The following is a 15,269-nucleotide window of genomic DNA, read 5'->3' on the forward strand; positions in this document are numbered from 1 at the left end:
CTCTCATTCTTTACTTTAAAACACCTTTTCATTCACTTGTATGTTGTTTTGTTGAATTTAATCTTGCATTGATACTGAGTGTTTTGTATCAGTTTTTTAAATGTATTTATTGTATTTATGTTTTATTGTTCTTCCATTTCCTTTTGAATAGTGTTTCCTAATATTTGAAGGGATATTTCCATTTCTTCTCTGGCTCAATGCAAACCTCTCAAGCACACTGTACACTCTGTCACAACAATGCTTAAATAAATGCTTTATAAAGTAATACTTTCATCCGTTGTTGTTGTTATTATTATAATAATTATTATTATTATTATTATTATTATTATTATTATTATTATTATTATTACTACATATGATTTCAACAAGAATATAATGTAAAGATTAACCAATAATTAAACCATACTTTTGCCTGTTATTGATTGTAGGCTACTTTGAAATTAAAATGAGCATTAAGTCAGAGAGAGTGTAAATTTCATGACATTTTATTCTGTTCCTATTATAATGGGAAAAAGTAAATAGAGCCAAACAATACAAAATATTAAAGATGCCAGTCACGTGACTCAGTTTGTGACGTCGCTAGTCAAGATGGCCGCTCCCGTTAGCACAACGCTGCTTCTGTAGTCAAGTGAACACAACAGGCTCGTGAAGAATATGCCGGTATAACAACCTTTTTATTTGGCTGTACGTTTGAACGGAAAGTCGTTACAGTTGTGGCAGAGATGAAGACGTTCTGTGGGAGAGCCAACCCGAGCACCGGGGCTTTGGACTGGGTGGAGGAGAGTGAGGAGTACGACTACCACCAGGAGATAGCCAGGTAGCTCTAAGCTAGCATCACATCACACTGCGAGCACGCGCTATACTCATACATGACCACAATCCATAATATTACTACATGTGTGTGATATATGTTGTTGTGCTGTTGTTTATGCTGAAGGGATAGGGATGTTGAGTTTAAAAAAACATAAGAAAATAAACCTTTTTCGTGTGCGTTTATCAACAACAAGAACAAGCAAGTAGACAACTTTATTTTGACATACATGTATTGACATATATGGAGTGTGGCATGGTAATTCACAAGGTAATCTAATATGCTTTCAGAAACATTCTGTTGTGATGATTTGGTTGGAGTATAAAAGTGTTATTTTTAAAGAGATATTTAGGTTGTGTTTGTGGTACTGATGCTTTTCTAATGTAATGGCTATACTTCAGCCTGACCTATAAAGTTTTAGTTTCTATCTTTGAGTTTGAAAGATCATACTGAGATTTGGCTGTGATATTTCAGCCATAATTAATTTTTGACATTACCACATATATAATAAATAAATAAAAGTAATTTGCTAGTTTCTCCAACAAAAGCATCAATAACACACACACACACACACACACACATACACACACACACACACACACACACACACCGCTCCACTGGAATCTGCTGTCCTGTTAAACAGTTGAATATGTTTGTGTCTCAGGTCCTGCTATGCAGACATGCTACATGACCATGACAGGGTGAGTGCTGGGGAACATGACGTCAAACTCTGATGAAATAATACACAAACTGTCTGAGTTTTCTGTGGTAATAGTTCATTCAAAGTAAAAGTCTTTCCAGCCATTTATGTTATTATCTGTATGTGACCATTGCATGATAGTGGGCCTACTCTGTACATACTTGAGGCATTAATCCAGATTTGGTGTAGGTCAAAAAATAAGGCTGTTCCTCTGACAATATTTGAATACATAAAAAAAAACATTTTGAAATGGACGTGTTTACGTACTGTTTATATACTCCACTCATTAAAGTCAGTTTTATGGACGGTGGACTGAATTCTAGCTCTTCTCCAGCTGATGTGTTTTTCTCATACTTCCAGAATGAGAAGTATTACCTGGGCATCCGGGCTGCCGTAGCCAGAGTGAAGGCTCGCGGGGAGAAGGTGATCGTCCTGGACATCGGGACGGGGACGGGCCTTCTGTCCATGATGGCTCTCACTGCCGGGGCAGACTTCTGCTATGCTGTGGAGGTAGTACACATGCTTCTCCTTTTGTGTGCACTGGATAAGGACTGTATATATTCTCCCTGCACAGTCTCTATGTAAAATGCAATATGTGTAATCTGTCAGACAAGCAGCTTTAGTTGTAAAAGTCAAAGTTTTTTTTTAAAGATGAATTGTTTGCTAGGCTGAAAAGCTGTGTTGTATCGCTGCTGTGCTGGTTCAGACCTGGTTTCACCTCTGTCCATTGCACCTGTAAAAACACCCACAAGGGTCGTCATCAGATCAATTTTGTATTTTCTATTGAAATGATTAATCCACTTCCAACCATTTCTTTTGCCCTAATATGCCTTATTGATCCTTTTTCTATAGCACTAACTAACCAACGTACTCCACTTTATGTGTGCAGGTTTTTAAGCCCATGGCTGAGGCAGCGCAGTGCATCGTGAAGAAGAACGGCTTCTCAGAAAAGATCAAGATTATTAACAAACACTCCACTGATGTGACTGTGGGGCCAGGTCAGAGAAAAACACACACACACCGTGTGTGTGTGTGTGTGTGTGTGTGTGTGTGTGTGTGTGTGTGTGTGTGTGTGTGTGTGTGTGTGTGTGTGTGTGTGTGTGTGTGTGTGTGTGTGTGTGTGTGTGTGTGTGTGTGTGTGTGTGTGTGTGTGTGTGTGTGTGTGTGTGTGTGTGTGTGTGTGTGTGTGTGTGTGTGTGTGTGTGTTAGTAGGCTGCTTGAAGCTCCATGTTTATTTGTTTTTCTGCAATTTGAAATGTGATTCTTTGTGAATGTGTTCAATGTCAGAATGTCTGTGTTAATGAGGTTTGTGATTTGATTGAATACAGACGGAGACATGCAGATGAAGGCCAATGTTCTGATCACAGAACTGTTTGATACGGAACTGATAGGTGAAGGCGCCCTGCCCAGCTATGAACACGCTCACCAAAATCTGGTCCAGGTGTGTGCTTTGCTCAATTGACATGTTAATGTCTTTGCATAATGCAGAAGTGACATAAATGTGTAGGTTTTCCACTGGCCAGTAACTCGTTTTATGCTAAAATAGTCAGATAAATTCAGTCTAAGGCCATGTCCACACGTACACTGGTATTTTCTTAACTGTATATTTTTCTGTGCCATTTGGCCTTTTGTCCACACAGCAAACGTCACAACCGACCGTACACTAAAACCAGAGCTTTTTGAAAACTCCGGACAAAGTGGAGATTTTGTGGAAACTCTGTATTTCTTTTTTTAAAGATACTTTTTTGGGCATTTCTATAAGCTTTATTAGCCAGTGTGGAGGGACAGAGGTGAACACGAGCCAAATTCGAACCTGTGGTCTGCTGCTTCTGAGGACTGAGCCTCTATGGGCGGGCGCTCTAACCACTACACCACGAGAACCCCCTAAAACCTGTATTTTGGTATTTGTCGATTTGAGAAATGCCTGGCATGATTTACGTCAGCGTTTTCTATCGTTTTTCTGTGTTGTTTTACGGTGAGATATCCCAAAAAACACTGATGGATTTTATCTGCAATCGGGGGGAGGGCCATTTTTTCTATCTGTGTACATGTGGACAGGACCTAAGTCAAAGTGAACAAAGACAGTGTATAATCCCAGTTAATAGTCAGATCCTTGCATCCCTCTCCCCCTGCAGGCGGGCTGTGAGGCGGTCCCTCACCGGGCCACTGTCTACGCCCAGCTGGTGGAGTGTGATCTGCTGTGGAGCTGGGCACAGCTGCAGCCTGTGGAGGTGGAGGGGCTGCGGCTGGCCCCTCCCCCCGCTGTGGCCCGCTGCGCTGGGGCCCATTCAGTGTGTGACATCCAGCTCAGCCAGGTGTCTCCACACAGCTTCACACCACTGGGGCCTCTCTGCACCATGTTCAGGTATGGACCTTCCATTGTTCTCCTAGCCTGGTGAGACCAGCTGGATCTAGTAAGCTTTTTACATTTGTTTCTGTTTCGCAGATCAGTCTGGACTTTCTCCAATCTCTGTAGGGAGGAGTCCAAAAAATTACCAGGCCAATCAGAGCCCGCATTCCAACCTAATGCTTGTAGTAGAAGGCAGCTTCTGATTGGTTCATGTAGTCGGCAATCTAGCCTCCTGAGACCAGCCATATCTCACAAGGGTATTCGTCAATCCATGTTGACGTCATGACGTCAGTGACTACAAGAACCAATAAGGAGCTGCCTTCCACTGGGTAGGGTCCGGTCTGACTGGAGGATAGATTGACGACTACATGAACCAATCAGGGGCTGACTTCCACTAACGTACAGGGCCAGGCTCCTCCCCACAGAGAACGAAAAAAGTCCACAGATCTGCGCGAGAGAAAAGGAATGTGGAGCTTGCGCAATATTTTAATTTAATTTTTTTTAACAAAGAATACAAACCAATACAGTGCAGGGAGAGGCAAAAAAAGACATCCGTCTGATTTGAAGCCTCCACCTCAATAATTTAAAAAGTTTCTAGAGAAAAAAATAAATAAATTAGTAATCAGTGTGGTCTCGCTCGACTATTTTTTTTCCTTCCGTTTTTCACACGTCGCTTTCCCTCCCTCTCAGTGTGGACTTCAGTAAGCCAGTGAGCAGCTCCTCCCAGTCTCACTCCTCCCGGTTCGGGGCTCAGTCCGGGGGCCGGGCCCAGGTGGTGCTGTCCTGGTGGGACCTGGACATGGATCCCAGTGGAAGCATCGTGTGCACCATGGCTCCCAGCTGGACACACACACAGCCAGAGACGGCCCCGGTCAGTTTTTAGATAGGACACACTGACTAGGTTTACATGCACAGTAATATTACCATATTGAAGATGGTATTCTGGGGAACTCTTGTTGTCAAAATCACTTTTTGTCAAGATTATATATACTGTATAAAAAACTGGTATGGAGCTCGCTACTGTGGCCCCTTTATTTACATAGCCTTTGTCAACATAGCATTTTACAAAGCCTAGGCTGTGTATAAACAGTGTATTTATTTTCAGCTCCCGCACAGTATGGACAGCTAGCGGATGGTGAGGAGCTATTCACTGATTTTGACAAAAAGGGATTTTGACAACAAGCATTCTCCTGAATCACTGACTCCACCTTTTGAACCTGGTTAAAATCATATATGAATAAGACATTGCCATGCCGCAGTTTGCGACACATGCCCTGGTTTACTGCTGTTAAACTAGAGTGTTTAAACCTTATTCAAAGAAGAGGTTGGTTTTTGGCTGACAAAACAATGCAGGATAATGATAATGATATAAACAGTGTTTTTTTTCCTTGGCTGGGACAGGAATTATTGTTGGAATATAATAGACAGACACCTGACATCATTTCACTTCTACCACTTCCAGTGAGTGCTGTGGTCAGCATGGTGTATTGAGAATATGCTGATCGACATGTAGAGAGGAATATCCTTGTGACCAATGTTTTGACGTGTGTGTGTGTGTGTGTGTGTGTGTGTGTGTGTGTGTGTGTGTGTGTGTGTGTGTGTGTGTGTGTGTGTGTGTGTGTGTGTGTGTGTGTGTGTGTGTGTGTGTGTGTGTGTGTGTGTGTGTGTGTGTGTGTGTGTGTGTTTCAGTGGCGTGATCACTGGATGCAGAGTGTCTACTTCCTGCCTGAGGAGAGCAGTGTAACTAAAGATGAGGAGCTGAGTCTGACCGTCTCTCATGATGACTACAGTCTGTGGTACAGCCTGCAGTCTCCCAGGTAACAGCTCACAGACAGGGGGGACTCTACAGCTCCTGTTTGAATGTATGTCAAACCACTCAACAGCTCAACTTAAGCCCCCTTTCACACATGAACTCCTGGAAAGTATCCAGAGAACCCTACATTACTTAATGGAAATGCTTTTATTGGCAATATTTTTGGGGAGAATTTGGTAGAAATGTTATCAGTAGTTCATAGAATAAAACCAACATGTTCAGTTTACTCAAACATACACCTATAAATAGTAAAACGAGAGACACTGAATATTTGGGAGTGGTCTCTTAATTTTTTTTCCAGAGCTGTGTATAACTTGGTCAGAAATGAGTTGGTAATTTCAGTTCAAATATTTTGTAGGTGAATAACCGGAAACCATCGTTATTTATTGAGTAGTTCTGGTTTCAGTGGCTAATTAAAGTAATGGTGTGTCTGTGTGTCTGATGTCTCTAGCCAACCAGACTCCCAGCCCGAGGCGCCTCCCTCTCGGCCCAGCTGTACCTGCCTGGCTCACCTGGTCTGGACGCGGCCGCGCTTTGGAGAACTCAACGACCGGCGGCGCACACAGAGCTACGTCAGAGCTCTGCGCAGTGTAAGTGCTAGCTGGCCCACTACAGTCAAGTGTGGATGGAGTAATGGACACACACATAGTTCTCTATTTGATTCTCTGCTGTGTGTGTAAACTTCAGGTTCTGAAGGAGGACAGTGTGTGTCTGGGCGTCAGTGATGGAAGTCTGCTCCCTGTGTTTGCTCACATGCTCGGAGCCAAGAAGGTAATCTGCTTTAGACCATTGTGGACCAAATGCCATGTTTCCATTGAGCAGCACAGTTTAGCACGGTTCGGCAAGACACAGGTGATCCTAGATCTGGCTTGCGTTTCAAATGCCGACAGCACCCTTAATTGTTAGGTTGGGTTTATGCCGAGAATAACGTTACTATGGGGACATCGAAAGCAGCACAACACAGTGTAGCGCGCTGATTAATTCAATGAAGAGGAAAAATGCCACACTATAAACAAAGCTGTGCACCATCATTTTTCTCTTAATACAAGACTCTTCCCCTCTTGCCAAATGACTACACACAGCGGTATATATCTCACAGAAATTATTCTGTCGACCAATCAACGGACTGCAGTGTGTAGCTCCACCCTTGCGGGACACTTTGGGTCGGCTTGGTATGCCAACAAAATGATGACAAAAATAGGTGTGCCACGGTTCGCTTTTTTTTGGTACCCTTTCCAACTTTTTACAGTGGAAAAGCAAATGAATGCGTGCTGTACCGAACCCAACCGAATCGCAAAGTGCTTTGGAAATAAGGCATGACTAAATACCACACTCTGGCTGTGTTATTGACTTGTCTTTTTATTCCCTCTGCCTCTGCTCAGGTCTACGCTTTGGAAAACTCCAGAATGTCCAAACAGGTTATTGAGCAGGTAAAGGAGAACTTTGGAATGCACTTGCTCTTCTTGGAGAACTGGCAGATGTTAACCTAACCCTTGATCATTCTTAGTTCTATTAACACAAAAGCACACAACCCCAAAGGAAGTTTAAGAAGCGACGTTGATACAAATCTTTCTGTGCAGGTGTTGGAAGCCAACTCAATGAAAGGAGGTGTTGAGCTGCTGGGGATCAGGCCGGATCAGCTGACCAGTAATGATCTAGGAGCACAGCAGGTACCTTTTGAAACAAAGGTTTAGTGCTGTGACTGCTGTCATGTCACAGTTAAAGGATCACAGTTAGAGGGTGGTTAAGTTTGATGTTCCATATCCTAAACATTAGAGCTGAATTAATCAAGATATCTATAATCCATCGTAAAACAACACATTTTTATACTAAATGAATATGATTGTTGCTCCTCGTCTGCAGGATGTGTACATAGCTAGCATTTTAGCTAGCACACCTATCAACTTTTTAAGGTGATGGCACTGTTTGTCAGTGTTGTCTTGACAGCTTGTTCTACTGCACCCGAGTGGCACCTGTATGTTGATTTTAAAGGTCACATATTATGCTCATTTTCAGGTTCAAAATTGTACAACTTCACCATGAATACATTTCAAATTTATCACAGTGCCATTGCTGAATCTCCTCTGTGTGAAACACTCCATTTTAGAGCCTGTCTCTTTAAGCCTTGCCTTGTAAAATTTCCCAATAATTTCTGCTTGTCCCTGAATCTAACTGCAGGTTTGACTCTTACTGCCAGTTGGATTCAGGGGTATCGGGGGGGGGGGGGGGGGGGTGAGGCATATCACAGGTGGAGGTAATGCTAAGTTAGGTTGGTAATGAGGGGGCACGGCTTCTCTTATGACATCCAAATGTATTTAATAAGTAATCAGCAACAATACTGTATGTGTGTGTCATACGAGTGACATACAGCCTCTCTCCTCCAGATCTCAGTCCTGTTAGGTGAGCCATACTTCAGCACCAGTCTGCTGCCCTGGCACTCCCTGTTCTTCTGGTACTGTCGCACGGCGCTGGTCGGCCTGCTGAGGCCAGACGCCACCATCCTGCCCCACTCTGCCACTCTACACGTGGTGGCAGTGGAGTTTAAGGTGAGACACTTGGAAATATATTCATATTATATATTATATATAAATATTTTGATTTCTAGGTCTGTATATCTTCCTGAATTATTTAGTAATCTTCAGATAGGCTTTTTTTTAATAAAGATTAAAGTTCTCTATGAAAGGCAATATCACTTTTTTTTCTTAATTTCTAATTTAGTGGATTTAGATTTATAACATAATAATCATAATTCAAGGTTAAGTTATGTATTCTTTCCCGTGTTTGTCAGGATCTGTGGAGGATACGGGCGCCGTGTGGAACATGTGAGGGCTTTGATGTCACACCTATGGATGAAATGGTCCAGGTACAATTAAGTCAGTTTTTCTATACATATTCCAGGTAACTATGATATCTCTATTATGGAGAAGAATTGTGTTAATCAGAAAGCAGAATCCATAGAATAAAATGAATGACCGCAGATGGAAAAAAAAAAAATCATTACTTTTTGGTGTGTATGAGTAAGTCTGTTCTGTCACTTCAGAAATCTCTGGATTTCCGTGAGTCCCGTGAGGCGGAGCCCCATCCTCTGTGGGAGTATCCATGCCGTGCTCTGAGCCAATCCACAGCCGCCATGACCTTTGACTTCACACAGTGTGTCCCTAAACAGCCAATCAGCTGTCAGGGCTCACTGCCCCTCATCAGGTACAAAATGATAAAAACAGGTTTATTCAAAGGTTAATATAGTTATACATTTTAAAAACGAAAGACAAGGCTACAAAGAATTGAACTCTGTTTTAACACATTTTAATTAAAGTGGTGTTCAAAATGTCATTTTTAGGAATGGCCGTTGCCATGGTGTCGCCTTGTGGATGGAGTATCACCTTACCGATGACATCAGTGTCAGTGGGGGCCTGGTTGGACCAATCAATGAGCAGGTATCACAGCCTTATATTGATCATCTTTGCACCCTGAGCTTTCCTTGCTTGCTTTTTACAATAGAAGCAATCAATTAAGCTAGCAGCTGAAATTCCATTCACTTCACCTGGGCCCAAATGCATCATGTGTTTTAGTAAAATGGCTTCCCAGAAAACCCCAGAATTAACAAAGAATGACAACACAGTATGATTTTCTGTTCCCTCCTTGCAGGGCGAGTGTGAGTGGAGTCGCCACAGGAAGCAGGGAGTGTATTTCTTGCGTTCGGCGTGGGAAGGCTCTGGAGATGGCAGAGCAGCAGTATCTTACAGCTTCACCTTTGAACCCAGTCTAGGAGACATTAAGATGGACTTCAGTGTTGAGTCTCAGTGATGTGACAAAACCATTGACTGAAGAACAGACTCCTTACCACTGGGCTTTTTACCTCATGTCACAGTTTGCGTTCTGGCTTTTTTTTCCTGTGGATATTTAACATCAACTGTTCTCAATGAAGATGCTATAACTCAGTATCTCTTCTCCCCAACACTGACCAGGATTCATCACCATCCCAGGTTAACAGTAATAATCTCAATATTTGTAATAGTTCATATTAAGGGCTTCCTATAAGCAACTAGTAATGTATTAAGGAATTCTACAATAATTGAAAAAAAAATGTAATTCATCCCATGAAGACAGAGTATATACAGTATTAGCAAAAGGTCTAAAGAACTCAAGTTTATATATTGTGTTAGAGACAAATAAGTTTGTTATTTAACCGATCACCCATCTAGCGAAGCCAAATGTGTTTGGTTGTATACAAAAGTTATTTTTTTTTATTTGTTGGTTTTTATCATTATTTAAAGTGAAACACTAGAAATGACATCTATCTATTCAAATATATTTCAAAAACCCATTGTTTGTTTTACACCAGTTATGGAGTGATGTGCTTATACTGTATGTACCCCGCAGATGACTTGTAGACATTCACATTGAGTGTAATGGGATGCACAAAGTTCAGGCATTTTATTGCATAAAATAATACAAAACGATAACACGTGTTGCTGCCACACTTTGCCTTTCAAATACATAAATACTCTTGAATTGAACATGATGCTGTTGGTATGGATCTCTGTATGTTACTGGTGAACTAGATTTTAACTCATTCGGTTGGTGGATGTAAATAGAAGTATAAATGAAAGGATAGAGAACAAATGCATTTCAGTGCTTTTAGGTGCTTCCTAGAAAGCCTCCAGGTAAGGCTCACCCATAGGTGCATAATTAACAACAGCAGGATTCAAACATGTTGTTCAAAGCAGCATAGCCAAACTCTCAAATTAAAGGCAGAATCAGTGATTCTGAAAAATACTGACAACATCAGGGAACGTATATATAACATCTCCTCAAAATCCGCTACCTGTCCCTACTGTGTGTGTGTGTGTGTGCTGAAGAAAATGTTGCTAGCTACGGTGGGTCCACTTTGTTTACATACCAGTTTAAGTTTACAGAGCATAGGCTGTGTATTAACACCAGATCTTTTTCAGCACACACAGTACGTACAGGTAGCGGATCGTGAGGCGATAAAGATTTTTGTCAAAAGTTGTTTTCCAGAATTTCTGACTCCAACTTTAAGAAAATGCTTATTGAAAATGATTTGCTAATGTTGGTGCATGAGGGAATTTCAATCGGCACATCGGAATCAAGATGATAATCATTTCTAGCACTGAAGCCATGCAAAAGGCTTCTCACTGGACAGACAGAAATCCCCCTCACATCTGCAATCAGCCTTAATAATCAGCGTTCAGTGTTTTTGCAGAGGGCACTGTGTCCCGGGCTGGATGGAGAAGAAAAGGAATGATTTGTTTTTTCAGAGCGTGAGCACTAGGAACAGTTAGCTCGTGGTTCAGGCGTCTGTCAGCGTCTTGTCATCGAGCACGATCTTCTCTCCTGGTTTGAACGCTGGCATCCCCGCGTACGGACAGCTGGCACATCGGAACGCATCGCCAAGGTAACACTGCCACAAATACAAATGCAAATCATTACTTCCTCACACTGTTGAGAGCACATATGAGACAGCATGGGGAGAATTGAACAATGCCTACTGTGATCAGCAAAATATACTCACACTTCCACAGGCAGATTTTGGTAAGGCAGATTTCTGTTTTCCTTGAGCCTCCTGATCTAACTCTTCAGCAAGACCACATGTGCTACAAAAAACACAAATCATGGAATGTGTAAAAATACCTTTCAAAGTGCAGATCAAATGTGCAATATAACAGTTTTGGCCCAGTTCCTTCCATTATAGTGGCAATCCAACACACCCATGCCAAGCTTTTGTCTATGGGTTCTACACACAGATTTGCGTAGTGACCTTACCAGTTCTTGCAGGCTTTCTTCTTCTTGGCTCCTTCTCCACATGTTGGTGCTTTAAGAGAAGATGGATCAGGCTTCTTCAAGTCATCTTCATCCAGCAGAGCATCAGAGTCCACCAGGTCCTACAGAGAGAGAGGGGACCAGAAAGACTCGGTAAGCACAGGGGGTAGAGTGTAGGGATAGACGTGAGCAGGACACTTCTTATTTCCTAAATAAATGTGTGTCAGCCTGTAAACATTTATAACTACAATATGTCAGATGTGGGCATGAGATAAATGAGTCCCTCTCCACTGAGCTGGCCAAACTGTATTTAAATAGTATGTATAAAGGGGGAAAAACCACAAAGAAATCAAATCCATAATAACCCACCACATCATCGTCGTCCATGTCATTGGCAGACAGCGTCCACATTTTCACCGTGTTGGGATCCAGAGCAGGTTTCTCTGCTGAAACCGTGAATGTGAATATTAGCTTGAGATGAGACACATGGTAGTTATTATGTCCTAATCTGACCAGAGGCATCACATGTACCATATGAAGGAACAAACCTCCAAACAGACACAGAGTGATGAATTGATGTGGACAAAAATACACATAAAAGAAATAGGAAAACAGAGCTTAGAAACCTACCAGGCTTGGGCGTCTTCTTCCCAAATGACAGTTTGATCTGGCTGGATGATCCCACCTCAAAGTTGGGTTTAGAGGCAGATATACGCACTCTACACAGAGTGTTGCCTTTGTACCCAGTGTCCGTCCTGAGGGAGTTCAAAGCCTCAGGACTCAGCTCTGCTTTACTCACCTGGATGGAGAGGAAGCAAGTGGGTCAACAGGTCAAATAAGCATTTAAAAGGTGCAGTCTGTAGAATGAGTGTTACCTAAACCACTTTGTCAAAATCATTGAATGAATATCTCCTTACAATCCGCTACCTGTCCATTCCACAGCAAAAAAAGATGCCTTGTTAATATACAGTAGGCTCTGTAATGGGCATGTTGCTTGACAAAAAAGTGATTTTGACAACAAGCGTTCTCCAGAATGGCTGACTCCACCTTTAACTGGTGCAGGTGTTTACCCACACTGATAGAAAACCTATTTCTTGTCGTCATATTCTTGTCTGAATAGTGTGCTTTGGTGGGTGCAGCACTTTCCACCACTGCAGACATATAAAATGATGGTTTACAGTAGCAGAAGATTGGGGTGATCCTTTGTGATGACGGCGACATAGACACACACAGGCATGTTTTAGTTGTTAAGACTCAGTGTGTGTGTGTGTGTGTGTGTGTGTAAACAAAGACACTCACCTCTACTACTGACATGAAGCCAGACAGCTTGAGAGCTGAGATCAGCTTGTCTGCAGTCCTCACACTCTGTGCCTCTGTGCCTAAGACACGGAGAGGAACCACTCAAACACATTGGAACCCACTATTATCACAGTGACTTAGTGGATAGAGACTCTTGACACATCAAATTCATAAAAAGAGATTTATGGATAAGCAATACTAAGTTTATATTCATTTTTGAATATCCTTTGTATTTTTCCATATTAGAGACATGAGAGGACTACAACTTGGGACTTGTGGGCGACCGATGGTTTTTCAAAGGCTGATTACGATATTAAGTGAGCTAGTCGCCAGAATGCATTAAAAAAATACCGCAATTTAATAACAAATTAAAAATTAAATTGAACGAGAATAAACATGTATTTAACAAATGTAGAAACAATCAAATATTTGAAAACAAATAATGTGCATTGTCTATTGCACTTAGCCATTGCTCTTTAAAGTATTTCCATAAGAGACTTGCGGATCTGTCCAGCCTTCTGTAATTATTGAAATAGTAAAAAAATAAAAGGTTAATATTTGGGTTAAAAATGTAAAAAGCACGACAGTGCATGAAGACATAATGTGTATGCGCACTTTTATTATATATATATTTTTTAAATCTGCCTCGTGAACGCAGATATCACCAATGCCGAATCGATTACTGCACTCTGTCTCTAGTTATGAGGTTCAAAAGTCTTTCCTTTCTCACCTGTGACTGCTTCATCCAGGACAAGCTTCCCTCCAGGTTTGAGCACTCTGGCCACTTCCTCCAGAGTCTGTGCAGTGTGTGTGGAGGAGCAGTCGGCCAGGAGACAGGAGAGCACCCAGTCAAAGCTAGAGGCTGGGTGGGAGGCTGAGCAGAGGAGAGAGAGAGAGAGAGAAGGGACGTTTTACCACCGACTTTAACATCCTGTCCTACTGTGTAGTAATCAGGTTGAAGAGTCACTCACACAGCGATAGCCTTTCCATGTTCTCCACTGATACTTTGCCGTCTGCACCCACAATGGCCCCCAGTTCCTCTGCATACTGTTTGAGGGCCGCAGGTGCCGAGGGCCGGGTCCACACCATCATCACATGGTCTCCTGCTTTGATGCCAAGGTCCGCCATGACTTCCTGCACAAACGTATGGATTTATTCAAGTTGTAAAAGGAAAAATTGCTTCTCTGTGTCTCTGTGGATCATCTGAAAGTTAACACACGTGTCTGTGACTAGCGATGACACAGCAAAAAGCAAAAACGAAATTACTTAAGAACTGAACTGACTATAATGCAGTAACGTTCAGGTTACGCTATTGAGAGTGGGAAAATCGATGATTATGACTTATAACAACGATTCGAAATGTATAAACATTACAACCGGAATTGAGTCCAGTGGGGGGAAAACTACACATGACCTTGACAATATAGTGTTGAGAACCGAGCAGCTAGTCGTGCGTGGCTAGCCCACTGTTATGATTAATACTTTTACTACAAGCCTAAAAAATAAAGACGGGTTTTAGCTTAATACAATGGAATGGTCTGGAAGCTTCTATGTAGTCCTTGCATTAGTCCCAAACGTAATTGTATAACGTTGGTTGTCGGAAAATGTTATGTATTTCAGCTTTAGTCTTTAAAAGTCTAAGTGTTCACTCTTCTCATAACTACTAGTTAGCGGGTTAGCTTGTTTGTTGACAGAGGCAAAGCAGAGGTTAGCTTGATACTGACAGAAGACAAACAACGTGACGCAATGAACACAGCGTTAACACCGTCCGGTAACCGGTTATCAAGAACTAACCATACTCACGCTTTGTATGCCTGTTTCTTTGAAGCGTTCGTCCCTTAAATTGCTGAAAAATACGGAAAATGATTAAGAATACTTCAATTCAACGTGCTCAGTACACAAGCAATATCTCGCTAGAAAGTTCAGTGTCACGTTACAATCTCGCTCTCGCAAAGCCAGACCGAACTACGTTACATAAGACAAGGCCCGGATGTTGCTTTAGTTTTCAAAATAAAAGCACGGCGTTTCTTTTTTAAATGAAAATGATAAAACATTAAACATGGCTAATTTTTCTCCTTTCCCCCTTTGCCTTCTATTTTGATCCTTCTCTTTACTCTTGCGTTTTTGTTTTCTATTTTTAACGTGTCTTATTAATATTGTTTGTATGTTGCATACGTTTGTTGTTGTTTATAGTTGGTATGTTAACTCACTCTGATGAATAAAAAGTAATAAATAAATAACAGCACGTGTGGTTATAACGTCGTACTTCTAAGTTAACGTGGTCGCCTCTATCATTTTACAGTAACGAATTGTTGGCCATTTCAAGATATAGGGTTAAAATGTGGTAAGGTATACACTGTAGGTTTGGGAATAAAATGAAGTAATTCAGACGCAAAGAATTTGCATATTACAGTTGTAATTTTGGTCCTCTCAAAGGTATTAGAATTTCAATCGATGCGCATTATTTTGAAGTCTCGTTGGTTTGTATCATGGGTTTATATGGTTTATATTCTTG

The 15,269-nt window shown here is 41.7% G+C and overlaps 2 protein-coding genes across 3 annotated transcripts; one reads left to right on the top strand and one right to left on the bottom strand.

The window, feature by feature from the left end:
• The first annotated feature begins 596 nt into the window (after positions 1–596).
• Positions 597–9,944, top strand: prmt7 (protein arginine methyltransferase 7). Its single transcript, XM_080027154.1, has 17 exons — positions 597–817; positions 1,476–1,512; positions 1,872–2,021; positions 2,401–2,509; positions 2,840–2,952; positions 3,647–3,876; positions 4,552–4,732; positions 5,551–5,678; positions 6,126–6,264; positions 6,362–6,445; positions 7,057–7,104; positions 7,255–7,344; positions 8,059–8,220; positions 8,463–8,537; positions 8,715–8,875; positions 9,012–9,108; positions 9,320–9,944. Exons 1-17 carry the CDS (start codon positions 723–725, stop codon positions 9,476–9,478), a joined length of 2,058 nt encoding a protein of 685 aa, XP_079883280.1. The 5' UTR covers positions 597–722; the 3' UTR covers positions 9,479–9,944.
• A 140-nt stretch (positions 9,945–10,084) lies between these two features.
• Positions 10,085–14,693, bottom strand: ciapin1 (cytokine induced apoptosis inhibitor 1). Of its 2 annotated transcripts, none has more exons than XM_080027156.1 (9): positions 14,558–14,693; positions 13,726–13,884; positions 13,485–13,628; positions 12,755–12,834; positions 12,086–12,254; positions 11,825–11,901; positions 11,459–11,577; positions 11,208–11,289; positions 10,085–11,096 (listed from the first exon to the last, which is right to left on the bottom strand). In XM_080027156.1, the coding sequence occupies exons 2-9, from the start codon at positions 13,880–13,882 to the stop codon at positions 10,986–10,988; spliced, it is 939 nt and encodes a 312-aa protein (XP_079883282.1). In that variant the 5' UTR covers positions 13,883–13,884; positions 14,558–14,693; the 3' UTR covers positions 10,085–10,985. The 2 variants fall into 2 exon arrangements, with proteins under 2 accessions (XP_079883282.1, XP_079883281.1); XM_080027155.1 differs by having other exon boundaries at positions 13,726–13,888.
• Positions 14,694–15,269: the final 576 nt, after the last annotated feature.

This window comes from Ammodytes marinus (genome assembly GCF_949987685.1).
Source record: "Ammodytes marinus genome assembly, chromosome: 5".
NCBI classification, from domain to species: domain Eukaryota; kingdom Metazoa; phylum Chordata; class Actinopteri; order Uranoscopiformes; family Ammodytidae; genus Ammodytes; species Ammodytes marinus.